The sequence below is a fragment of the Triturus cristatus genome, chromosome 9, assembly GCF_964204655.1.
Source record: "Triturus cristatus chromosome 9, aTriCri1.1, whole genome shotgun sequence".
In the NCBI taxonomy this organism is placed as follows: domain Eukaryota; kingdom Metazoa; phylum Chordata; class Amphibia; order Caudata; family Salamandridae; genus Triturus; species Triturus cristatus.
In genome coordinates, this window is record NC_140592.1 from 1,276,861,106 (window position 1) to 1,276,881,806 (window position 20,701).

At 46.9% G+C, this 20,701-nt stretch overlaps 1 protein-coding gene and 1 long non-coding RNA gene across 3 annotated transcripts in view; one reads left to right on the plus strand and one right to left on the minus strand.

Moving 5' to 3' along the window:
• LOC146799763 (uncharacterized) overlaps positions 1 to 20,701 on the plus strand; it is a 109,555-nt gene that overhangs the window by 67,984 nt on the left and 20,870 nt on the right. The window lies entirely within an intron of this gene.
• MBIP (MAP3K12 binding inhibitory protein 1) overlaps positions 1 to 20,701 on the minus strand; it is an 89,671-nt gene that overhangs the window by 25,727 nt on the left and 43,243 nt on the right. For both annotated transcript variants that reach the window (XM_085627457.1, XM_085627458.1), the window contains exons 3-6: positions 19,035 to 20,147; positions 16,988 to 17,084; positions 4,960 to 5,025; positions 4,204 to 4,356 (exon numbers count right to left, since the gene is read on the minus strand). In XM_085627457.1, coding sequence (XP_085483583.1) covers positions 4,204 to 4,356; positions 4,960 to 5,025; positions 16,988 to 17,084; positions 19,035 to 20,147 — 1,429 coding nt within the window. The remainder of the gene's footprint in view (positions 1 to 4,203; positions 4,357 to 4,959; positions 5,026 to 16,987; positions 17,085 to 19,034; positions 20,148 to 20,701) is intronic.

The following is a 20,701-nucleotide window of genomic DNA, read 5'->3' on the forward strand; positions in this document are numbered from 1 at the left end:
AAATAACTAATAAGATCCCAGTGTGTGCAACATTCTAAAAAAGTGACATGCCCGTTACGAAGAAACATTTTCCATAAATACCTTTAATATCCCTATTCAGGGCTTCCTCGGGGTGCCGTAGAGCACTGGAGACCCGTTTCTGTTAGAATCAAGTAAAGGGATTAGTCACGTCTTACTTGAAGAGGTTCTTTGTCACGGCGTGGTCATATAATGGCTGCTCACCAGTCCTCGCTCGGTGTCAGCTTGTGCTGGCTCTGTACGCGGTGCCCCAGGTGACGCGGGCCCGTGCAGAGCTCCAGTTTATCTGTGAGACTCAATTAGAATAGTAAAAAGACTCCGTACTGTGGTACATTCCGGTAATCGACATGGTGTGTCACTATATTTAATAAAGTTTTAGAACTACTCACTGATCCATCTGACATGTTTCTAGTTATACAGTAACATATACATCTCTGTGAACACCTTGATTTTTCATGAAGAGATAACAACGCACCATGAGATAACCCAATGTGTTCCGCTGAGTCATATGACAATCTGCATTGGCAAATAACAGCACCAGCATGAGCACTGTGCTATTTAAGGCGGACTCTCGAGATCATTCTTGATTTTCAGGAAATACTCCTTATTCACACAAGTTAATCCTAGCACCACTCTCCGGTTTGTAATCTGAACATTATTTGAAATACTGAGACTTAGCCTGATTTATATGAAAAAAGGCAAGAGCAAATACTTTCTGTTTTAATTGAACACTTCTCATGAAACTGAGACTGAGCCTTTTATTCCTAGTAAATAGTTATTCCTTCACTTTACTAAATATAGTGACACACCATGTCGATTACCGGAATGTACCACAGTACGGTGTCTTTTTACTATTCTTATCACAAAGGTGAGGGAGTAGCCCTTTTAAACAATGTGGCATACTAAACCGTTTGATGCTACTGCGCCAGTGTGGGAGGTGATGGCGTATCCTTTGATGCTACTGCGCCAGTGTGGGAGGTGATGGCGTATCCTTTGATGCTACTGCGCCAGTGTGGGAGGTGATGGCGTATCCTTTGATGCTACTGCGCCAGTGTGGGAGATGATGGCGTATCCTTTGATGCTACTGCGCCAGTGTGGGAGGTGATGGCGTATCCTTTGATGCTACTGCGCCAGTGTGGGAGGTGATGGCGTATCCTTTGATGCTACTGCGCCAGTGTGGGAGGTGATGGCGTATCCTTTGATGCTACTGCGCCAGTGTGGGAGGTGATGGCGTACCCTTTGATGCTAATGCGCCAGTGTGGGAGGTGATGGCGTATCCTTTGATGCTACTGCGCCAGTGTGGGAGGTGATGGCGTATCCTTTGATGCTACTGTGCCAGTGTGGGAGGTGATGGCGTATCCTTTGATGCTACTGCGCCAGTGTGGGAGGTGATGGCGTATCCTTTGATGCTAATGCGCCAGTGTGGGAGGTGATGGCGTATCCTATCTGCCATGGATTCCAATGATGGTCTGAGGGCAGACTAAAGAGGAATGGAGGCAATGGCTGCCGGTGGTGGGGAGAAGGGTAGTGGACTAATCTGACAGCTGTTTGTCTGTCCCAAGTGGACTGTGGGACCAACGCCCTGGATCATGAAAAGGCTGGGAAGCTTGCTGGACATGGTGAGTGGGTATGTTTGGGTGCTATTGGAGACCCCTTCAATGGCCACAAAAGGGACGGAAGGCTGTTTGGGGTTGACGAGGGGCCAAGAAATGCCCCAAGGACAAAGCTGTAGCCCTGCTGTCCTTGAAGGAACCAGCGTGGAATCCGCTTTATCTCCAAATCGTCGAGAACCATCCACGGGCTTGTCTATGAGGGAACCCTGGTCAGCCCCTGAAAAGCCAGATTTTCTCAGCCAGGCATGGCACAGCAAGGCCACCGATGATGAAATCACTCTGCCCAACAAGTCGGTCTTGCCAAGTGCACATTGGATGGTAAACTTAGCTGCAATCCTCCGATCAGCAAAAGCCTGAGAGAGTATGGTCCCAGTCTCCTCCGGGATCATAGGTGGCACTTGTGCAACCGAATCCCATAGTTTGTAGGAATAACAGCCCAATAAGCATGTGGTTTTCACGGACAGCAGCGCCAGGATGGTAGAAGAGAAAATTCTCTTACCGAATGTGTCCATCCGCTTCGACTCCCAATCTGGTGGAGTGGTAGGGAACGTGCCAGAGTGGATATGGGATAAGGAGGCTTCGACCACCAAGGATTCTGGGGGCGGGGTGCTGGGTAAGGAAACTGGGGTCCCCAGGAGTGAAGCTATGGTAACGTGTATCATCCTATTTACAGGCGCCCCTGTGCAGGGCTAGGGCCAGGACCCACAGAGGTCCGTATGGGCTTCATTGAATGGGGGTAAGGGCTCTAAGGGGGTGACTCCCGGGTGAAGTACCTTTGTCAAAATAAATAGTCTTAACTGCCACAGAGGGTAGGCTAAGGTCCAGGACCTCGGCTGGCCCGAACACCACCATTGCAAAACGAGGATCCCTCCTCTGTAGCCACAGTAGGAGGGGAAAGCGGGCCGGTGTCAGGTGAGGTGTCAACCCCACTGGCCTTACTCAGTTCCTCATACCAGTTGTTCTGTTCAACTGGTTCATCTCCATTAGGGCCTATAGACCCCACTTAAGTGTAACTTTCACCAGGCCTACCCATCAAATAAAGAACAGGCTCTGCTCAGGGAAAAATGTTCTCGGTCAGTGCCGAACTGCGTTGGATGATGCCCAACCAGCTCTGTGTCAGAGTCGGGGATGACGATGGAGATTGGTGGTACTGGGGGTGTCCCGGAAGGTCTTGGTCTCTCTTGCAGCGCTGCTTCAAATCTAGCAATGTATCCAAGGGGCCTAGGGGCCTGACTGGTGTCAAGGGTAAACCCACCAGAGTGGATCAAGTAGGGGTCCTCCTGAGCCCAAAGGGATAGAAGGTGCCACAGAGAGGCCAGAACGCCCAAAGATGACGAGTATGGCCTCATGCATTTTTTTTGTTGGGTGGGGGGATGCTCTAGCTCCGTCAAAAGTGTCGCAGAGTGGACCCAGGATCAGGCTCCACTGTCTCGTGGGGCCTCCAGTATTGACTCTCCCTCGTCGGATGACTTTGACGGACGAGGTGAAGTCGAAGAGCGTTAGGACTTCTTGTGTTTGTGTGACTTCCCGATGACTTTGAATGCAATGATGAATGTCGAGAGGGGCCTCGCAAACTGTCCCAGGCCTTCCCATGAAAACTGGACCTTAAGCATTGCAGAGTTGACCAAAGTTGGGTCGCGAAGAGCTTGAGGGATCGCTCTCTCAGCGCTTTGATGAGCATAGCACGGCAGTCCTTGCACTGCTTGGAGTCATGTCCCGGCTCCAGGCACCACAAACATACCAAGTGAAGGTTTGTCACGACACCTGCCTGTGACAGGCCTCACATGGTTTGAAACCGGCCAGTTTCTTCGGTGACATCCTCACTCCAGGAGATGAAAATAACAAGAAGAGCTAACAAAGATGAAAAAGACTAGTCAAAAAAACTACAGAGGTTGCTCAGACCAGATCAGTTCTATCTGGGGCGAAAGGAAAGAACGAATGTGGTACTGAGCACGTCATTTCTAACGCAGACACAGATCCAAACATTGCAATCTACTGGCGTTCCGGGCCACTGCTCCAAAATCTTCCCCATACAGTCCGATGCCTGAGGATACTTGAAGGTAAGCAATATGCGGCTAGAAGTCTCTATCAGATCAAATTTTTAAACAATGAAAGTGACCTGGTGTAATGTAACTGGTGCTCGTGTGAATTGCTCCAATACCTATGGGTCGAGAATTAGCTATATAAAACTACAAAAAAAGTTTTCATAAAAATCAGTGGTTGTGTGTATTTACTCAATTCAAATCATGGTGATGGAGTTTTTCCAGTGCTTATAAATAACTTTGCTCTTATTTGCTTCTTTCTATCTCTTAGCACCATGAAGCTTTGACAAGTGTGCGCTGAATAAGAACCCCCCGCCCAAAGAAAACAGGGTCATACTGTAAAACAGACCTCAGAGGTAGTCATCTCATAACCAAGGTTTGAGGGATTCTGAATATTTAAGGGGAGAATATAAAGAAGCAATCTATTGGAACAGCCAAACATGGACACAGACCCTTGTGTTATCAAACTCATTCTTTAAACTGCAATGACATTTGCGCAGTACATTAAATTAAAAGCAGATCATACAAACCTGACTGTAAGCGAAGGTGAGTCTCAATATTCTGCAACCTTTCCTCAACAGCCTGGTTCCCACAATCTCGAGAGAGTGTACTGGCTTTGGTGCTGGATGTCGAGGCCAAGTCAGGCCGAGTCTGCGGCCCATAGGTATTTACCACTCGAGAAACTATAAGGAAGGAGATAATCCTTTGCATCATGAAAAAATGTTGCACTAGAAACCATAATACCAGCTCCAAGATGCGAGCACGTTTTTACAAAATAACAGTAAGTGATTATGCTGATGGTGAGCAGCTAATTAGATCCAACTATGTTCACCATTGAAGTGCCACCAACGACTGACTATGCATTTCCTGCAGCAAACCTATCCTAATGCCCAATCTCATAGGACAAACTAAATTGTGACAACTTGACAAACCAATTACTGCAAGAACGAGATCATATTATATATATATATGTGTATATATGTGTGTGTATATATATATATATATATATATATATATATATATATATATATATATATATATATATCCACAAAAGCTCCTGCCAGCATTGACATTCACCCACACACAGCCTCCCTGAGACTCCAGCCACACACAACACTCCAGGTCTCAATCTAAACACTGTCGGCCCAGAGTTCAAGTCCTCCACTCATTGCCACCATTAAGTTGCTCACTAACAGTACCCCAGTAAAGCCCATCATCTCACTAGTCCTATGCCTATAAACTGCCATTGTACTGCTCCGCCATACACATATCAGCAGAGAACTGACCTTTGACATGACTCCTGAATCCAGGATACGGAGTGAACACAGCATCCGTTCTCGCACAACTGTTTTCTGAAAACAAATTACAAGAAGATTCCTTATGAAAATAATGATCAAACAATAAAAGGCTACCCTTCCTTCTCCTGAACAGTCTCTATGGGTTTTTAAACCAGTCAGGTTCACCAGACTTTTGGGAGCGTATATGCATGCACGAAGCAGCTGCATGTACTGACAATGGAGGCTTTTCCCACAGGGGCACAAAGCAGTATGGGAAATCATTTACAGGGAACATCCAATGGCAGGGGCATGCTGCAGCAGGGATATCGGGGGCAGACACACCGTGTTGAAATTGACCTCACTCCCATGAAGTAGGCATCTGGGAACAGAAGCAGAATACATAGGTTTTCTTGTTTTCAGTTTCTTTTTGTAGTAAATTCTGGTGTTTTTCCCCCCCAGTGATTTCTATACTTTAAAAACAGTAGTTATCAATGGTTACACATTTTCACACCATTAAAAGCAACAGAAACAGTTTTTTCCAGTGTTTATGGAGCATTTTCCATTCATCATCGTTTGCTTTCTGCTTTGATACTTCATGGTATATAGACAGTGTACGTACAGTCTATATAAGGTCCAAACACATTTTACTAATCAAACTTATTATAGTCCACCATACAATACTTCTCCAATGAATGTTTGGACATGCAGCTCGCTCTTTCCTTCCCATGTGAACTTGTATCTGTGAAAAGGCCCTCTCGCCATTGGCACTTGAGACGGGCAATGCTATAACAGCGAGTGCACAATTTGTTAACTCTGGCAACTAACATAGCTTTCCAAGACAATACTGGGGCACCTGAAGATTGCTATTTTCTGTGACAGGTTCTGCAACATATGCGTTGAACTGGGCGCAAATGCTCTCAGAGTTAGTGAAGCTGTCAAAAATGAAGCAGTACTTTCAAAAGGTTGGAGAAAATTCCCCTTTTCGGAAGGGATCTAGAACCACAGTGAGGCTTCACTGACTTCAAACGCCGTGGTCTGTGAAGGGACTTTTCTATGAATCATTGCAAGCCATTTATCATGCATTATAAAATAAATTTTCCTGAATTGCTCCTCAATATTTCTTTTCTTACTAAGTGGCAAGCCCTCTACCATGGAACATGTTACAGTGCCAGGGTCACTAAAAGTGTCGCCCAGCCTACTCTCAAGGAAATGTTTCACATCTACACCAATTAACGCTGAACACTTGGCAGACAAGGGTGTTTTCAGACTCTAGTGTTTTATTTATGTCAACTACAGCAGTCACGCTTTCCTGTAAAAGTCTAAGAATGCAGTAGAGTGGACTTTCTTTCACATTACTATCAATATGCGACCGAAGATCCTCATTTCTTGCCTTTGGTATCATCACTCAGCAGAAATTGAGTAAACGGTCCCCACATGGATAATACAGCATTCGCAGCCTCTAGGACTGAGAACCATCAGCTTAAGGACACAAGTTGGGATGTTCATTAACTCTGAAGCTTCTAAAGATGCTCTCAGCATACCATCTAACAAGTGGCAAGGATCTCGTACAGGGAAGCACTTCGTGTCAGGTGTCAGTTTTTACAGGTCAACGCACAACTTTTCCATATACGTAGCTGAATCACTGCAAATACAAACAACATCTCTCCAATCTTTGTTGAATTTGGTAAGAAATGTTTGCAGCAGCATTTCAAGTGACAGTGTCCATGTTTTCCAAATGTGGGGTGCCATGTTTTCACCACAAAACCAGATGCTTCATGACAGCACTCTTTTCACATATACCTGTCACTATACCTTGCATTGAATTTTTAAAGCCTGGGGTGTTTGGCAATTCACCTACTAAACATACTCCTAATGCAGTATCTGAGGGCAGCAGCAGAGTACAGCAGGAGAGCTTGGCCCAGGGGGGTCTGTGCCAACAGGTGTACACTGCGGCAGCTACTTGGGGGAAGATGTATAATGCAAAGGAGAGTAGCAGCGGCAGAGTACAGCAGATGAGCGTGTGCCGGGGGGGGGGGGGGGGGGGTCTATGCTAGTAGGTGTATTCTGCAGCAGGTACATGGGGGCAGATGCATGGTGCACAAGACAGTGTGCTACTAGCGTTGTATCTGTGGGCAGAAGCAGAGTGGATCAGGAGAGCTTGCGCCCGGGGGGGTCTGTGCTAGCAGGTTTACGCCGCAGGGGGTACCTGGCAGGAGATGCATGGTGAGCAGGAGAGCATACTCTTAGCAGTGTAACCAAGGGCAGAAGCAGAGAGGAGCATGCGAGTCCAGGGGGTCTGTGCTAGCAGTTGTACACTGCAGCAGGTACCTGGGGGGCAGACGCAGGGTGCACAGGAGAGCGTGCGTCTAGCAGGGTATCTGAGGGCAGCAGCAGAGACACAACAGTACACTACAGCTGACAAGTCAATATGAGAGAAATGGCAGCAAATAGAGTATGGAGTGTTTGCAACACGAAAAACCGCTCTCGCAAAGCGAAGAGAATTGGAAATGAGAAGTTGGAGAGAGAATATACAATAAAAAGAATGGTACATGGATAAAGGAGGGAGGGCAGTGTCACAATAAGAGGGGGAGGGCCTACGTAAAATGTAGAAAGTTACAAAATTGAAGAGGAGGAAAGAAAGATGGAAGGCACTTGGGAGGGACATGAGAGAACACACTATGGAGATTTCAAAAGGTTTCAGGGGAAGGAAAAGGTGACAAAGAAAAAAAGCAAAGAGGGAAACAAGGAGGGGATACATCGGGATGAGAGATGAATGGGAGAGAGGTAGGGCAACAGGAAATTCAAAGGGAAACATTGTAGTGAGAGCGCTGGATGGCAAAGAGAGCAGCCAATATGTCAAGTGGCCCAATTACACTCACAATGTGCCAACTCCAGCACTACATGTGTTCACAGTGTTTTGCTTCGTTAGTTTATATCTGCATAAAGATCTTTTGAAGCAATAGGTCATACTTATAACTCCTCGAAACTAACAGTGAAAACTTCTACGAGAATAACATCCAGGGCTTCAGCTGTACATTTAACTTGCTACTGGTAGAGAAATTAAACATCAGCAAGAAAGACTCAGGGTCTGCAGCTAAACGGGTATTATTGAAGTGATGGGGGACTGTGTGATTGTTCTTTTCCATGTTTGTATTGTCCAGCAAGAAACAAATATACACCCCACTACCTTCAAAAGATACATCTGTGATATGTGCTGGATAATCGAAATGAACAGCAAATACTTCAACTGTCAATCCAAACGTACTACTTAGCATTCCTCTGGGATTGGCTGAATAAGAAAATGCTTACATTTTTGTTCTTGTCAGGGAGCCTTTCGTTTTCTGTTAACTTTGAAAATAAACATTTATCTCTGCAGCAGAGTAGTCTGCCTTGCAGATCCCAGTGAACGCCTGTTTGGGCACTTCTGTACCGCTGGTGCACCCATGAAATTCTAGTACCAGGAAACAGAATTATGGGCGCTAGGGCACGGAAACGTTCCAGGGCATAGGGTCATATCATGCAAGTTGGTGTCTACTATGTGGCAACTGATGAAAAGTGGGACTGACGTGATGTTCAGCTAAAGACTGGGCTGTTAGAATGCAAACCCTATGGCTTGGAGTCCAAGGCATTCCAGCTCCAGACACTTGACACTAAAGGGATGTTAGAATGCAAACCCTATGGCTTGGAGTCCATGGCATTCCAGCTCCAGACACTTGACACTAAAGGGATGTTAGAATGCAAACCCTATGGCTTTGAGTCCATGGCATTCCAGCTCCAGACACTTGACACTAAAGGGATGTTAGAATGCAAACCCTATGGCTTGGAGTCCATGGCATTCGAGCTCCAGACACTTGACACTAAGGGGATGTTAGAATGCAAACCCTATGGCTTGGAGTCCAAGGCATTCCAGCTCCAGACACTTGACACTAAAGGGATGTTAGAATGCAAACCCTATGGATTGGAGTCCAAGGCATTCCAGCTCCAGACACTTGACACTAAAGGGATGTTAGAATGCAAACCCTGTGGCTTGGAGTCCATGGCATTCCAGCTCCAGACACCTTACACTGAGGGGCTGTTAGAATGCAAACCCTATGGCTTGGAGTCCAAGGCATTCCAGCTCCAGACACTTGACACTAAACGGATGTTAGAATGCAAACCCTATGGCTTGGAGTCCATGGCATTCCAGCTCCAGACACTTGACACTAAAGGGATGTTAGAATGCAAACCCTGTGGCTTGGAGTCCATGGCATTCCAGCTCCAGACACCTTACACTGAGGGGCTGTTAGAATGCAAACCCTATGGCTTGGAGTCCAAGGCATCCCAGCTCCAGACATTTGACACTAAAGGGATGTTAGAATGCAAACCCTATGGCTTGGAGTCCATGGCATTCCAGCTCCAGACACTTGACACTAAAGGGATGTTAGAATGCAAACCCTATGGCTTGGAGTCCATGGCATTCCAGCTCCAGACACTTGACACTAAAGGGATGTTAGAATGCAAACCCTATGGCTTGGAGTCCATGGCATTCCAGCTCCAGACACTTGACACTAAAGGGATGTTAGAATGCAAACCCTATGGCTTGGAGTCCATGGCATTCCAGCTCCAGACACTTGACACTAAGGGGATGTTAGAATGCAAACCCTATGGCTTGGAGTCCATGGCATTCCAGCTCCAGACATCTTACACTGAGGGGCTGTTAGAATGCAAACCCTATGGCTTGGAGTCCAAGGCATTCCAGCTCCAGACACTTGACACTAAAGGGATGTTAGAATGCAAACCCTATGGCTTAGAGTCCATGGCATTCCAGCTCCAGACACTTGACACTAAAGGGATGTTAGAATGCAAACCCTATGGCTTGGAGTCCATGGCATTCCAGCTCCAGACACTTTACACCGAGGGCTGTTAGAATGCAAACCCTATGGCTTGGAGTCCATGGCATTCCAGCTCCAGACACTTTACACTGAGGGGCTGATAGAATGCAAACCCTATGGCTTGGAGTCCATGGCATTCCAGCTCCAGACACTTGACACTAAGGGGATGTTGGAATGCAAACCCTATGGCTTGGAGTCCATGGCATTCCAGCTCCAGACACTTTACACTGAGGGGCTGTTAGAATGCAAACCCTATGGCTTGGAGTCCATGGCGTTCCAGCTCCAGACACTTAACACTAAGGGGATGTTGGAATGCAAACCCTATGGTTTTGAGTCATTCGCAGAGAGCCGCACAGAGGCACTTACATTTGAGGTGCCCGAGAGTACCTCGCTGCTTGACCTTCTCTTGGGTGGACACCGAGAGAGAAGTCAAGCTTTGAGAATAAGGATTTCTCATCTGTCATCATTCAGCTTAAACACTTGAGTTTAAACTGAACGTTGACAGATTGAATGTTTATTTGGACCGCTAATTAGGGAGGGGCAGAGCCCCAAATCACTAAAGGAGAAACTGCCCCTGCATATGGGGTACCTGGTGCAAACAGAGCCCTGCAGCACTGGACAAAACATTTATGGAGTAAAGGGTACAGGGTGCAATCAGCGACTGCAGCAGGTGAGGACACGCACATTGATACGGATTCAAGAAGTGCACTGCAGCAGGGCAAACACTCACACGGGATTCTAGTGCAAACCGTACATTGCAAGAGGCAAGGATATTCATGGAATGCGCAGTGCAAGATGCACACTGCAGCAAGAGGTGGACATTCATGGGGTATATGAAGCAAGGACCGCAATGGATGATGTGATACCTATCATGGGCAAGTAGCGCGAGGAGTGAACCCTGGAAGAGTGCGCCCACCTCGTATACTGGTGCAAGGAGTGCACTGGCACAAGACAGAACATTCATGGAATAATGGTGCTGGGGCACACTGCATCCTGTGAGGACATTCATAGGGCTACCTGGTGCATGCAGTGCACTCACATGGCATACTGGTGCAAACAGCGCACTGCAGGAGGTGAGAATGATTGCCTTAGTGCTCAACGTAAGTAACATGCTGCAGAAATGCAGGCACTCAGATGGATACTGGTACTGGTACACTGCAGCAGGTCCAACAATCAATGCAAGAACTACAGGATTTAGGAAATAACCCTGCGTATACATTAAGCAATACAAACATGATAGGCAGTTAAACCATTATTATCTCCCCTCTCCACAGCAAAAAAACAGGCTTGGAGAAAATAGTTTAGATTTGAGGGAGGAATATAGGCGGACAACACCTGGGCACACAGCAGCCACCCTCATGGGCCCACAGCAGCAACCCTTGTGCGCGCACAGCTGGTGTGACACCAGAGCACATAGCAGCAACGCCTTGCACGCACGACTGGTAACTTTCCTAGGCAAACAGCAGTGACTACTCCCATACTAAGAAGGCTATTATGCACAAAGCAGCAAATCATTCCACATGGTCGGTATGACTCCTGAGCACCCACCAGCAACCACTCGCACAAACGGCTGGTAAGGCTCTTGGGTACACAAAGCAGCGATGATTCACACACACTGCTGATCAGACTGCTAGCAACACTGCAGCAACCACCTGCACACAGCCAGTAAGGCTCACTGCAGCAACCATGTGCACACACAACTAGAAAGACTCTCACCGCAGCAGCGACCTGTACACACAGCCAGTAAGAGTCTTACCGCAGCAACCACGCGCACACACAGCAGCAAGTAAGAGTCTTACCGCAGCAACCACGCGCGCACACAGCCAGTAAGACTCTCACCGTGGCAAACACGTGCATACACAGCCAGTAAGACTCACCGTGGCAACGACCTGCATACACAGCCAGTAAGAGTTTTACCGCAGCAACCACGCGCACACACAGCCAGTAAGAGAGTCTTACCGCAGCAACCATGCGCACACACAGCCAGTAAGGCTCTCACCGCAGCAACCACACGCACACACAGCCAGTAAGACTCACTGCAGCAACCATCGGCACACACAGCCAGAGAGTCTTACCGCAGCAACCACACGCACACACAGCCAGTAAGACTCTCAACGCAGCAACCACACGCACACACAGCCAGTAAGACTCACTGCAGCAACGACCTGCACACACAGCCATTAAGACTCACCTCAGCAACCACACGCACACACAGCCATTAAGACTCACCTCAGCAACCACACGCACACACAGCCAGCAAGACTCACCTCAGCAACCACACGCACACACACAGCCAGTAAGACTCACCGCAGCAACCAGACGCACACACAACCAGTAAGACTCACTGCAGCAACGACCTGCACACACAGCCATTAAGACTCACCTCAGCAACCACACGCACACACAGCCAGTAAGACTCACCGCAGCAACCAGGCGCACACACAACCAGTAAGACTCACTGCAGAAACGACCTGCACACACAGCCATTAAGACTCACCACAGCAACCACACGCACACACAGCCAGTAAGACTCTCACCGCAGCAAACACACGCACACTCAGCCAGTAACTCACTGCGGCAACCACACGCACACACAGCCAGTAAGACTCACCGCAGCAACCACGCGCCCTCACAGCCAGTAAGACTCCCACCTCAGCAACCACGCGCACACACAGCCAGTAAGACTCACTGCAGCAACCACGCGCAAACACAGCCAGTAAGACTCACCGCAGCAACCACGCGCACAAACAGCCAGTAAGACTCGCACAGCAGCAGCCACACGCAAGACTCTCACCGTAGCAACTACGCGCACACAGACAGTAAGACTCACCGCATCAACCACGCGCACACACAGACAGTAAGACTCTCGTGCACAGCAACAACGTGCACACACAGCCAGTAAGACTCTCAAAGCAGCAACCACGTGTACACACAGCCAGTAAGACACTCACTGCAGCAACCACACGCACACACAGCCAGTAAGACTCTCACCGCAGCAACCATGACTGACTGAGGTATTTATTAAGCGCACTTATGCCGAGGCGTCTTGGCGCTGAGCTGAAGAGAGATGTAGGAAAGAAACTACGGCCTGGTGAATAGCCAAGTTTTCACGGACTTTCTAAACAGGGTCTTACTTGTTGTCAGACGTAATTCGGTTGGTAACCTGTTCCATAGGCTAGCTGCCTGAAAAGAGAAGGCTTTACCACCCCATCGGGCCCTTTTAAATCTAGAGATGTCAACTAGGCCCATGTTCGTGGATCTGAGAGTACGACTGGGAACATAAAGAGGGAATAATGTTTTTATGTCATCAGCACCTCCACCATGGACTGCTTTGTGCACTAGGCATAAGGTCTTGAATTGAATACGGTTACGTACAGGGAGCCAGTGTAGCTTCTTCATACAAGCTGAAGTGGGATGATGCTTTGGGAGGTTCAATAGTACTCTTACAGCCGCATTCTGTAGAGATTGAAGTTTTAGGAGCTGTCGCTCACCTATCCCAGAGTATAGTGCATTGCAATAATCTATGCGAGATAGGACCAGAGCTCCTACTACAGTTTTCCTTAGGGGCAGAGGGATAAAAGGCAGGATTTTGCGAAGGATTTTGATCATCAGGAAGCATGCAGAGGTGACCTGATTGACTTGGTGGGTTAGTGAAAGGTCTTTGTCCACCAAGAAGCCTAGATTCTTGACTTTTTGTGCAGGGGCGGGGCAAGCGCCCGCCTCTGGAGGCCACCAGAGGTTATTCCAGATGGATGGTTTTTGGCCGAATTCCAGCACCTCTGTCTTTTCGGTGTTTAGTTTGAGAAAGTTTGAGCTCATCCATCTCATTACCCTGGAAAGACAGCTTCTAAATCTCTCCGCAGTAGCTTCAACAGTTTGAGTCAATGACACCACCAGCTGGGTGTCATCGGCGTATGACACTAATTTTAGGCCATTGTTTTTAATTAAGCTAGCCAATGGCGTAACATATAGGTTGAACAACGTAGGGGATAATGCTGATCCCTGGGGAACACCACAGGGGAGAGAGAGTTCAGCAGACTGAAGTCCCTCCCAGTGAATCTGCTGTGATCTTGAATCAAGAAAAGAGCGCAGCAGTGCCAAAGCAGAATCTTTAATACCTATTACGTTCAATCTGTCCAGTAACACTTCATGATTAACAGTGTCGAAAGCAGCTGTTAAATCAAGAAGGACCAGGGTGGCCCTGCCTCCACTGTCCATGACTCTACGGATTTCCTCCGTGGCCATAATTAAGGCTGATTCTGTGGAGTGGCGTGATCTAAAACCGTGTTGCGTTGCATCCAGTAAGTTATTTGAGTCAATAAATTGCATCAACTCCTGATTAACCATTTTTTCTAAAACTTTGGAAGGAAAAGGGAGACAGGATATGGGGCGATAATGTTTGGTATCCTGTGGGTCAAGTGAAGACTTCTTTAAAATAGGCCTGATACAGGCCTTTTTCCAGCTTGACGGAAAGACACCTGTGCTGGTGATTTTGTTGAACAAGGCAGCCAGTGAGGCACTTATCTCCATAGGGGCCAGATGGTATATGTAGGAGGGGCACGGATCTAGGGGAGAGCCAGACTTCATTTGAAGTAATACATCATTGACCTGTTTTATGCTGAAAGATGAAAATTTGGAGAGACCGTTCAGCGAGGGACATTCCTCTAAGGGTTTGTCTATGTGTTTGTTAGGATCAGTCTGTAGCTTTTGGAGTTCATTGTAGACATCATGAATTTTACGTTGAAAGAAGATGGCAAGATTGTCGACAAAGTTTTGATCAGGACAGAAGGTAGTGTCATTAGGACTCTTAATTAATGCTGTGACTGTTTTGAAGAGTTCCTTCGAAGAATTTTTTGCCTCTAGGATTTTATTAGTGAAGTAGGTCACTTTGGCTTGTTTAATTAATAATTTGTATTTTTCCAGAGTGAAATTGTATTCCTTCTTTGATATGGGGCTATAGTCTAGTCTCCATATACGTTCTTGCCGCCTACAAATGATTTTAGCTCGCTTAAGCTCAGCTGTATACCAAGGCGATGTGAGTAATCGTTTTTTAGGTTGAGAAGGTTTCTCAGGGGCTAATTTATCTATGGCCTCATAGATCCACAAGTCAAAATTGGTAGCCCCTTCATCACTGTTCTCCACATGGGGAGGGCAATTTGTCAGAATATCGGCCAAATCCTCATTTTTTATATCCTTCCATGGGCGAGTATTGATCAGCCGAGAGCGAATTTTCCGTCCAGTTTTAGCCAAAGGTAGATTCACTTTGAAGTATATTGCTGAGTGGTCTGACCAGGGAACCGGTAATATGTCTTTCACCTCAATCTTATGATTATTTGTGAAAATTCCATCAAGTGTATGCCCCGCTACGTGGGTGGGCCGTGATATAATTTGCCGCAAGCCATAACCTGCCAAGTTGTCTATTAAATTAGATGAATCAGAGTTGTTAGGATCATCTAAATGGAAATTGAAATCGCCCAGGACCGTGATTGTTGCGGTGTCAAAGCAAGATTCTAAGAAGGTCTGAAGGGATTTAGTAAAAGGAGCTCTTGCTCCAGGGGGTCTATATACCAGGAGACCGGATAGAAGTTCGTAGTTATTGAGTTTCACAATAAATGACATGGCTTCAGCCTCTAATGTGGATTCTTTTTTAGAAACAATTTGTAGATGAGAGCGATAGATAAGCGCGATACCTCCTCCAACCGTTGAGGTCCTGTCTACTTGTGTCAGTGAGTAACCTAGGGGTATTGCTATTTGCCAATCTGGTGCGGAGGAGACCGATGACCATGTTTCAGTGAGGAAAATCAGATCTGGGGTGTTTGAAGATATGAGATTCTCTAGTTCGTATTTGTGTTTAGACATGGACCTTGTATTGAGTAGGACGCAGTTAAGTTCATTCGTGCTGACTAAGATATTACTAAGGGTTGGGTGGGATGGTGGGACATCAGCACAGTATGTGCGGCAGGCTGGCTGACTGGTAAAAATATTGCACATAGTGTTGGTAATACACGTAGATGGATAGAAAGATGTTTTTAAGCCACATGTGGTGCAACAATTGGGGCCAGCTGTATCGTGATCAAACAATGGGACTGGCAACAGACACTCACCAGTATTTAGTACCATGAGTTCCTCCCGTGAGTAGGTCATTATTGTACTTTGCATATGGCCCACGGCGCTGGTCGCGGTCTTGGCGCGGACGGGCGCAGACGGGCTTGCCTTAGGCGCGCCTTCGGCGCGCCGCCGGCGCGCCCGCTGCGCACGTCCGCTGCGCGGTCGCGCCGTGGCGCGTTTTATAATGCCGTTTGTCCGGTCTAAAGCGCTGACCCAATCAGAGTGATCCCACTCTAAGATGGGCTCCGCGCTACGAGATCGAGTCAATTCCAGCAATTAAAAGTTCCGTGCAAAACAACAATTCAGTATGTGCAAATAGCATTAGTTATGTTAAAATGTTTAAAAAGCATGAAAGCAACAATTTAGCCAGCAGCAATGTCTCTTTCTTTCTCCCCCCTTCACAGCGAGGCGCGGTCGCGCCGTGGCGCGTTTTATAATGCCGTTTGTCCGGTCTAAAGCGCTGACCCAATCAGAGTGATCCCACTCTAAGATGGGCTCCGCGCTACGAGATCGAGTCAATTCCAGCAATTAAAAGTTCCGTGCAAAACAACAATTCAGTATGTGCAAATAGCATCACCGCAGCAACCATGCACACACAGAGCCAGTAAGACTCTCACCGCAGCAACCACATGCATACACAGCCAGTAAGACTCACCGCAGCAACCACACGCACACACAGCCAGTAAGACTCTTGGGCAACTAGAAGCAACCCCTCGGGCACACAGCTGGTATAACTGCTGAGCAAATAGCAACCCCCGCACACATGACCATTAAGACTAGTGGGCAGACAGCAGTGCACCTCGCACACAGCTGGTAAGGCTCCAAAGCACACAGTAGTAATACTTCAGTCGCATTGCCAGTAAATACCCGAGCAAGAGATAGCTACCCCTGAGCAGGTCGGTAAGACATGGAGCACACAGCGGCAAACCCTTGTGCACACTATCGATCGATAAGACCACTGAGCACCCAGGCCTGACCCCACATGCACAGCTAATATAACCATTGAACACAAAGCCACAACCCCTCACACACACTCCCCTCCGCTTAGCTGGCACTACCTTGGTTACAATCAATCACATTGCAGAATTCGCGCACGTTGTTCTTGTTGATCTCAGCCTGCTTCCGCTCAATAAACGCCATTATGCGCCGGTCAATCTGAAAGGAAAATACAGAAGATAAATACATGAGAGGGTATGCTATCGGGAGGAAGACAAAGCACCCATGAAGGAATGAGAGAAAGAAAGTGTGTGTGGGCAAGTTCAACCCATGCTACAACAACGGATTCAATCCTCATAGTATTGATAAACCCTGTCCGAACCAAATACTTTCTTTGCGAGGACTGGTGACCATCAGGACCAGTCCCCATAGTGTTTTAGTTACATTCGAGCAAACATATGCAGATAGATGTGTTTCGGTCCACTTTATTATGATTTACCCAGGGCCACTGGAATTATGAGATTGTGCGGCTGCAATATTTTTTGCATAATTACAGATTTTCTACATTTGCAACATAATCTATCATCTGCCACATAATCTGTCAATTATAACAAAAAAATATTTTAGTTTCTACCTCAAACGGTTAAAAAGTTACTATAAACACAGCAACACGTCTTGCTGCGCAGTGGAAGACCTTTTGCAATGGCTGACAGGTCAAAGTTTTGTTTATTGCTAAATTTGAGTGCACTAATGAGTACCATTGATTTGGGTAACAAACATCTGTTATCCAGCACCACGATACCCTTCTGGGTGAATGCGCGCTCTGCAAATACACGTTACATTATGTTATTAATAAGGTACGACCAATGCTCAGTGTTAACAAGTGTAAAAATTATGCAATATTGTCCAAAAATGTGGCGCATTACGCCGCCTAATTTGTTTATCTTTGCCACATAATTTGGCACTACCTTGACGTATTTTTCCAGTGGCCCTAAACGAAATGTACCCCAATATCAAAGTGCATGTGGAGGTGGAATGCCAAAACTCACACTCGATGTTGATCAATGGACAGTCCTTCTGACTATAGGGATGACATTGTGATTGAGAATGTGTTTTTTTCTAGACAGATACATAATTTTCAAAAGGTAAAGAACACATACAGAAGGGGGTATTTATGAATGTAGCTAACAGAGTGAAAGCGTACAAGACGTATTTGCGGAGGAGACTGCACCTACCAAAGGTTCATGTTCTACCTTCTCTGAGCTGCAGGGGTGGAGGCTGACCCAATCAATTACACCCTCAAGGCAACATAGCAGCAACTGTCTGCTGACAATATAATTCTGTACTTACTGTTGATCCCGTTGTCACCCTCTGACACTGCGTTTAAAGGCCAGCTGTTCATACTTCAGTTCGAGCAGGCTCTAATTGTTGGGTGAATATTCGTTATTTGGACTAATGGTGTTACAAGCACATTACTAAAGCTCACTTCAACCTTCATTGATGCTACTAAGAGGTACGACAAAGTCCCCCTGACACCATCACATGCCACAATAGAAGCTGAACGTGTATGCATGACTGTGAATCACCCTGCTCCCAACTTGCCTCTGTCTGACCAGACCCTGGATCCTGCTGTCAACTGGAGGTGTGCCATGTTTTATACAGATGTCTGACAACAATGTCCTGGGCTCTGCAGGAAGGGTGTGAACCCAGAGTGTACCCCAATAATTCTTGAGGACATGGGGAGATAAGATGATTGGTGGCTGGTGATACCAGGAAAGGCACATAAGCCTTTTTGCCAATAATGTTACAGAGGAGTATGCCTCCAAGCAGTCTTCATGGAAAATCCGTCGTGTCCCCCATACCCGTGGTATGTATTCTACTGTCATGAGGTGTGTGGTCTTAATTTTCACTGCACTCATTTTCTGCCTGCAAATTATAGAAAGAAACTGCTCAGACTAGAAATAAATTGAGTGCAATTAATTTTGTTGTGAAGTATATAAGTTACAAGCACTCTACTGCTTCCTGGAGTGAGCCTGGACTACTCATTCCCTGCTACCTGTGCAGAGTCAAGTGTACAAAGCAAGTAACTTGATTGTGCAGTTGGACTACAACAGTGAAGGAGTGGTCAAGAGGGAGGTTGTCATCTCTGGGTCCCCATGTTTCACTCACCTCTGCTTTCTGTGCCTTGATCTGGACCACTTCTTGATCGAAGCGAAGAGACGCACCCATGGCACCACTCATTCCTGGAGGCCCCGCTGCAGCTTCCTCACTAGTCTGGGTCCTGCTTCCCTCTGTAGTTCCTGCCTTCTTTGCAGAGGCATCATTGATGCCTACTGTGCTTGCATCTTCAGTAAGACATTCCATGGCGTCGCCCCCGTCCGTAAGATCACAGGATACTCTCTTGCAACCCTCAGTCTTGCTTTCTATTGTAGCTTCTGCACTCATTGCAGAGGCATCTCTAATGTTTCTTTTGCTGGCATCATCAAGACACTCCAAGGAATCCCTCATGTTTGAAGGTCCAGGTGGTATTTTCTCCTCAGACTCTGTGCCTCCTCCTGCTGTAGCACGGCATTCCATGACATTCGTTCCGCTGGCACCTTCTGCAGGACACGTCATGGGGTCTTGCTCACCACAGGGACTAACATGTACCTTCCCATTAATCTTGGTGCTCTTTCTTTCGGAGGTCCCTGCACTCTTTGCAGAATAATTCTCTGAAGCAGTTTTGCCGACATCTTCAGAAGCGCACTCAATGTCGATTTGCATGTCAGTAGGTTCTGGGGGTACTTTCTTGTGAATCTCTGCACTTCTTGTAGAAGAATCCTCAGAGTCTGTTCTGTTGGCATCTTTAGCAGGGCACTCTAAGGCATCCTTCCCGTCTTCCCGCCCAGGGGAGGCAGCCTTGCTTGTTTCCATGACTTCCGCACTCTCTGCAGAACCAACCCCACACTCTGGTCTGCTGCAATCTTCAGTAGGGCACTCAATAGTGATGCTTCCAGCTGTACACACAGAAAATGTTTCCTCTAGATGTTCTGGCTTTCTTCCTTGTGTGTTTTCTTCACTCTCCACACACAAATCTGCTCTGCAAGAACCTTCAGCAAGAGACTTTGTGGGGTCACTCCCATCTGAAGGGCCAGAGAGTGCTCCATCAGGAGTCTCGCCCCCGTTTCCTTCTGTGGGTTCTATGCTTTTTACACAGGGATCGCCATGGATTGTTCTGCGGACATCTTCAGCAGGACACGCCTCTTCACCGTTTACAAAAGCCTTAAGTTTATCTAAAAATGACTGAACAGATAAAACAGGAGATTAATCATCATTAAATGTCATCTCACCAAGCTTCAATAAAAGCATTAAACTCCATAAATTCGCTGTAGAACAACCCATTTCAAGACCAACACTGAAACCCCCAGAGCACAGCTAACAATGAATAGCCAGCCAATGATCATGGCACAGTGACAGCAAAGTCTGTTTCCTACTACTGTAGCAGAGCCAGAAACTAGCAGAGAAAACTCCATCATGAAGCGCCAGCAGGTCTGTACCTTACAGATGGGTCAGGATGTGAACATTACACTTACATTTTCAAAGCAAAAAAGTAGCAGGTCAGATAGTGGACCTTTCATCAAAGCCTGACTTGTTGCCTCATCAGAAAACATTAAGAAGCAGTCATATCAGAAAGATGGAGCATAAATTAAATGTAACGTCTGAAAAGCGTTACATTTCTCTTCACCCAATAGCACTGGAAGGGACATTACTGTGTCTCCCTTCATCCGCCTACACAGAAAGTGACATTACTGAATTTCCCATCATCCATCTGGACAGGAAGTGACAGTACTGGTATT